The sequence below is a fragment of the Quercus lobata genome, chromosome 9 (genome assembly GCF_001633185.2).
Source record: "Quercus lobata isolate SW786 chromosome 9, ValleyOak3.0 Primary Assembly, whole genome shotgun sequence".
NCBI lineage: Eukaryota > Viridiplantae > Streptophyta > Magnoliopsida > Fagales > Fagaceae > Quercus > Quercus lobata.
The window spans coordinates 40,254,015-40,260,313 of record NC_044912.1 but is presented as its reverse complement, the minus strand read 5'-3'; the positions used below and the strand labels follow the sequence as shown (position 1 = coordinate 40,260,313).

At 36.0% G+C, this 6,299-nt stretch overlaps 1 protein-coding gene and 1 long non-coding RNA gene across 2 annotated transcripts; both read left to right on the top strand.

The window, feature by feature from the left end:
* Positions 1-289: 289 nt before the first annotated feature.
* Positions 290-2,045, top strand: LOC115961733 (zinc finger BED domain-containing protein RICESLEEPER 2-like). The gene is made up of 2 exons (XM_031080661.1): positions 290-1,982; positions 2,029-2,045. The coding sequence occupies exons 1-2, from the start codon at positions 290-292 to the stop codon at positions 2,043-2,045; spliced, it is 1,710 nt and encodes a 569-aa protein (XP_030936521.1).
* A 315-nt stretch (positions 2,046-2,360) lies between these two features.
* Positions 2,361-2,971, top strand: LOC115959520. The gene is made up of 3 exons (XR_004084900.1): positions 2,361-2,405; positions 2,507-2,591; positions 2,731-2,971. It is a non-coding gene; the product is annotated as an uncharacterized LOC115959520 (long non-coding RNA).
* The last annotated feature ends 3,328 nt before the right edge of the window (positions 2,972-6,299 follow it).

The following is a 6,299-nucleotide window of genomic DNA, read 5'->3' as shown; positions in this document are numbered from 1 at the left end:
GAAGAAGATGAGCCTCTATTTTAAAAAGATGAAATCCACATTCTTATTTTCTTATGTGATTGTATTTTATTACTCGTTTGATTCATTTTGCTTTCTTAACTTAAAATTTTGAAATGTTAATTTTATACAGGAGTTGAAATCCTAGGCTTTTTGCTTCCTTTTCAAGGTTAAATCCTTGATAGCTGAGAGTTCTTTGAGGTATCCTTTCTTTCTCTTTTAACTTCTTGTTATTGTTTGTGTGTTACTTTTATGGTTGTTTGCTAATCTATAAATTTGATGTTTATAGGTTATGGAACACTCAAGTGATGCATCCCCTTCCCAAGCAACACCTACTGCCACAACTGAACCTGTTGCCCAAGCTGCCCAAGCTGTACCTACTGCCCATGCTGAGGTTCCCCCACTTCCACCTAAAGGTAAAGGCAATGTCTGTACTAATAGGAAAAAGTCTATTGCCTGGAACCATTTTGAAAAAGTAGATATTGGTGATGGTCATTTTAAGGCTGCTTGTAATTACTGTCAAAAAACTTATCTAGCTGATAGTAAGGGGCATGGTACTGCTAACTTGTTGAATCATACACCAATCTGTGTTAAAAACCCTAATAGAAAGATACTTAGTGGGCAACAAACCTTAATGTTTGAACCTAAAATGGATGGGGAGGAAGGGTTTCAGCTTGTACCGACAGCCTTTACTGTTGAGGCTTCTAGAAAGGCACTTGCTGAAATGGTTATAATAGATGAGTTGCCTTTTAGGTTTGTTGAAGGGTATGGGTTTCAAAGATATGCAACAACCTTACAACCTAAGTTGCGAATTAGGGATATCCCATCTCGTCAAACTATAGCTAGGGATGTGATTAGCATTTATGGTGTTGAGAGAGAGAAACTAAGGGGGGCTTTGAAGGGTCGTAGGGTGTGTCTTACTACGGACACATGGACGAGTATTCAAAATCTGTGTTATATGTCCCTTACAGGTTATTTTATTGATGATGATTGGAAGTTACATAAGAGAATTTTGAATTTTTGTCAAGTTGAAGACCATAAGGGAGAGACCATAGGTAGAAAGATTGAGTTGTGTTTGCGTGAGTGGGGTATTAATGGCATATTCACTTTAACAGTGGACAATGCTAGCTCAAATGGTGCCACTATTAAGTTTTTGGAGAATGTAACTAAAGATTGGGAGGGAACTGTTTTAGAACATGAGTTCTTACACATGAGGTATTGTGCACATATCCTAAATTTGATTGTGGGGGATGGTATGAGAGAAATTGATGCATCCATTGCAAAGGTGCGTGAAGCTGTGAGGTATGTGAAGTCCTCACCAAATAGGAATCAAACTTTTGTGGGTTTTGTGGAGAGATTAGGTATTGAGTCTAAGTCTCTTCTTTGTCTAGATATACCAACTAGGTGGAACTCTACCTACCTCATGTTAGAAACCGCACAAAAATTTGAAAAAGTGTTCATACGTATGGACTTTGAGGATGATAGTTATTCTTCATACTTTATGAACAAGGAGAATAGTGGTGGTATGGGATCTCCTAGTAGTATTGATTTTCAAAATTGTAGGATATTTGTGGGGTTTTTGAAGCTTTTTTACAATGCCACAAAAAAGTTTTCAGGTTCTTTGTATGTTACTGCCAACACCTTTTTTGATGAGATGTTTGTCATTCAAGAGAATATTTCCAATTTAAATAAATCACAAAACCACCTCTTGAAAAACATGGCAACTAAAATGGAATCTAAGTTTGATAAGTATTGGGGGAAAGGGGATAAAATGAATCATCTCTTGTATGTGGCTGTGATTCTTGATCCAAGAAAGAAGTTGAGGTTTTTGAAGTTCTGTTTTTCTGAAATTTATGGAAATGAAGTGGCTGATGTGATGGTTGAATTGGTGAGGGGTGCCTTGGTCAAGTTGTATGATTTTTATTCTCGTGTTGATTCATCAAATGTACAAGTAGCAAGTGAGAGGGAGAGGACACACATAGAAGGTGAGTCAATAGGTTGTAGTGATCCATATGTGATGGTTAATTCTAGGTTTGAACGGTTTTTGAAGGCTGAGCAGTCCATAGGGTGTAGCAATGAGATTGACAAATATTTGGCTGAAAATTGTGAAAGTAGAAGAGGGGATGTGAAATTTGAGATATTAGGGTGGTGGAAGGCCAATTCAGATAGATATCAAGTGCTGTCCAAATTGGCTAGGGATGTGCTGGCTGTACCTGTTTCTACTGTTGCATCTGAGTCAGCGTTTAGTACCGGAGGACGCATACTTGATCCATTTCGGAGTTCACTCTCCCCACTTATGGTTCAAAATCTGGTTTGTGCACAAGACTGGCTTCAAGCCTTGGTTCCAATTTCTTTTCACAAATCAAAAGATGAGGTAGAGGTCTTGGAAGATGAATTTCATGATTTAGGTAATATGTTAACTTCCAAACTTTGTCTATTAAGTGCTATTAAATGTGTCTTATGCAAATGAAATTTAATCTAATAGTCTTCATTTCTTTCTCTTTTCTAGTTATACGTCAAGCAGCAACAGGTGGTGGAAGTTCAAGCTCAAGCAAAGGTATCTCAATTAACATTGATGACTAATCAAAAACTGGGTAAGTTTCTGCCCTTATGTTATTTCTATTGAGTTTGGTTCTGCTTTCTCTATTGTTTTTTGTTATAACTATTCTGTATTTGTTGGTCTTGTCCTTATATTTTTTATTGATAAATATCTTTTTGCCCATTTTCTTGTAGGAGGAAGGACACACATTTTGTATAGGAGGCAGATTTTTGGATGCAATTTGGAAGTTTTTTTGGACAGTGCTTTTCTAACTGATAATTGATAAATTAACTCTTGCTTATAGGAAAGAAAACTTATTAAGTTTAATAGGCTTTCTTTTCTATAAGTCATGGACTAAACTCTATATAGTAGTTGCTCTTTAAATGTTTTAGAAAAGCTATTTTTTGGAAGTTTGTAACTAATTATAGCTAGCTACTTCTTTACACACTTTCTGCCTTCTTTAACTCTATGGAAATATTGCAAGAGATGCTCTTATTATCTTTTGTTACCACACTTGTGATGTGGTTGTGATTGAATTATTTGTTAAAATTTGTTTGCTGGTTTGCTGGTTTGTTGCCATACTTGTGGTGTGGCTGTGATTGAATTATTTGTCAGAATTTGTTTGCTGGCTTGTGTTAGTTGTGTTACATAACTTACATGTATGAGTGGTTGGCACAACTTGGTAGGTTTAATAGGCTGCCCAGGTTTACATGTAAGTTATGTATTGTGAAGTTTTAACAGGGGGTTTACATGTTAATGCCTATAAAATTTTGGGCCTCCTCTTGTGCTTTTGCTACCCAGGTCCTATAATGTTATAGGCATTTTGAAAAATTTTCTTTGTATTGTGAAGTTTTAACAGGGGGTTTACATGTTAATGCCTATAAAATTTTGGGCCTCCTCTTGTGCTTTTGCTGCCCAGGTCCTATAATGTTATAGGCATTTTGAAAAATTTTCTTTGTATTGTGAAGTTTTAACAGGTGGTTAGAAAGTAATATCATGTGTTTTTTATGTGCTTGCAAATTGCAATTACCCAGGTTGTGTTGTTATATATTTACTGTATTTTTTTGTCATTAGATGTGAGCTAGAAAATTAAATTTGGACTGAAGGGCTGGAGGCCCAAAGGTTTCAAAGTTGTGTAATGGGCCAATTTGAAATAAAGGAGGTGAAAAAAGGCCCATTTGATATATATATATATATATATATATATATGATTTAATGATATAAATCTTTGTTAAAAGTAGTAAGCCCATTAATTTGGGCCCAAAAGGCTTGTCAAAAGTTGAATTAAAAAAAAAATTATGCAAATTCACAATTTTAGCCCAATTTCGGCCCAAACCCGCCTAACCGACCAAACCGACCCGTTCAACTGTTGACCCGAATTGTCGGGTCTAACCCATTATTGGGTCGGTTTCGGGTCAAATTTTTTATAACCCGATCCAGTCGGGTCGAGTTCGAGTCAAGCCCAAACCCGAGCCGACCCGACCCGTGGACAGCCCTAATCACGATCAAGTTACACAAATTTAGCAACGTTCTAAGTTACATGAAAATGAAATCTAAAATGTGATAGAACTGTCGTTGCTAAGCCTAAACAGCGGGCTATATTATATAGATAGCGTACCTAGTCCAATGGGGACAAATGATTTGTAACAATGGGGAATACACCTTAACACAAGGGAAATTATTTGACTGTTTCAATATCATACAGCTACAGAACTATGTTATTGAATTAATTTGCATAAACTGACATCTACAATTCTATTTTGAGACTCCTCCTTTTGCAGGGTATAGAGGAACAATGGAAAATTTTAAACGGCTTGTGTTGAGCATAATCCATCTATAATTAAAAACAATGGGAATATAAAATGATAATTACATTCCTACACGACTACACCCACCTTCCTTCAGATTATAATTGGGAGAGGGTTGGGGGGATTTTCTAGAGTAAAAAGAGCATGGGGAAGGCATGTAGGTTGTGGGCTAAGGCTCATCAATATTCGCTAGCAGTTTCTTGAGATGTCTTCCTAACATCTATTAATATCCATTAGTTAATTTCTGAGATTTTTTCTTGAAATTTGCGATGCTGCAATGCGGACAAATGTACTCCAGCCCATCCTTTTTAGCACAGTCCTGCCAATCATCATAAAGACGTCAAGACATCAAATATACATTTTCAAATCTACTTATGCTGTGCATCTTCATGTAGATGGATCAAATAGGGAAAGCCAAATGGAAGGAAACCAAAAGCTAAGGTAAATTTGCAATTTATGACACCACTGAATTAAAAGAAATCTTACTAAGGGTTCATGTAAATTACCACAACATTCGCCCACATTTTGTATAAGAACTCAAATAAGGCAACTATTAGAAATTGAAAGAATATGGACAGACACCCAATGTGAGCATGTCCCTTTATTTGCCTCAGATTGTAATATCTAGGAGTTATGGAATAATGGCATTGGACCGTTACACTACCCCACTAAATCCACTATCCCACTCAATATTAATGGAGTGGTGTGTATATAAACACCAAGAATGGTACCGATTGAAGAGTGAATGAATTCTGCATTTTTCAAAGTGTTTACATAGTGTTGTGAGGCTCTTAGGTTGTGGGTTATGTTCACTCTAGTTGTGTGCAACACCGTTGAAGAAACGTTCTTGGTTTAAGGGTTACACAAACTGGAATTCAAAACGTGTTTGGATTGCTGGTCTACGTGGAGGCTTGTTCTAGACAACGTAGAACAATCTCAAAACTCCTGTGTAATCATCGGTTTAGGCCAAGAGATGTATGCCGAAAAACTGATTACTTATATTCTAGCCAAAGTGAGCCCACTCGCCACATATTCTGCAATTCACCCATCACCAGTTACACTACTGTTATATCATACAGAATCAAATTATTTAGTAAGGCATTCAGTTTTGTGTGCATGCATACAATAAACAGCAACATGAAGAGAGAGAGAGAGAGAGAGAGAGAGAGAGAGAGAGACCTATGACACAACAAGCAGCATTCTCCATCTACATCATCATGAGCCAGTTCATATTCTAGAAGATAAGTTTCATAATGCCTTTTTAGTGTATTAATTATCAGCAGAAATACAACTTGAGTCCTCCAAAAGTTTTCCAAAATCCTTGTAAGTTACAACAAGTTAATGAAATTTGAAGTATGAAAGAATAACATGATATGAAACCAATCCCAAGAAAAAATCGCAATTAAAAAAAAAAAAACTGCTAAAATTACTTTTAGCCTATCTAGCCCCCTCAAGTTAAGTCATAAAGCTCAATAGAAAATATTGAAAATAAATTTGTTTCAAGAATATTTTGAAAACAAATAGTAAAAAATCATCATTAGCAAACACCATCTCCTAGATACTTCAAATTTTCCCAATTAGATAAGTTTGAAATCACAAAAGGCATTTACTACGCAATGTGACTAATATTAATCTTGTAATTAAGGTCATGCAACATAAAAGCATCTCAAGAATAAAAGAGGAAAACAATGAAAGTTGAAAAACCATACAGTCATTCTATTGGTCAATGTGTGATTACGCATCTTTGAGAAAACTTATCCTTTCCAATTGATGCCATTCCCAACATGAAAGCCTCCTCGTGAAACCATCTGAGGGACCAACTTTTTAAAAGCTAATTCTTGGCATATTTTCAATAACCTTTAATAAGGTAAAGACCTTACTTCTCTATACAAGTTGAAAAGGTTAAGGTGCTTAGCATTGAGAATGGCATTAGGGAACTCAGCTAACCCACCTTG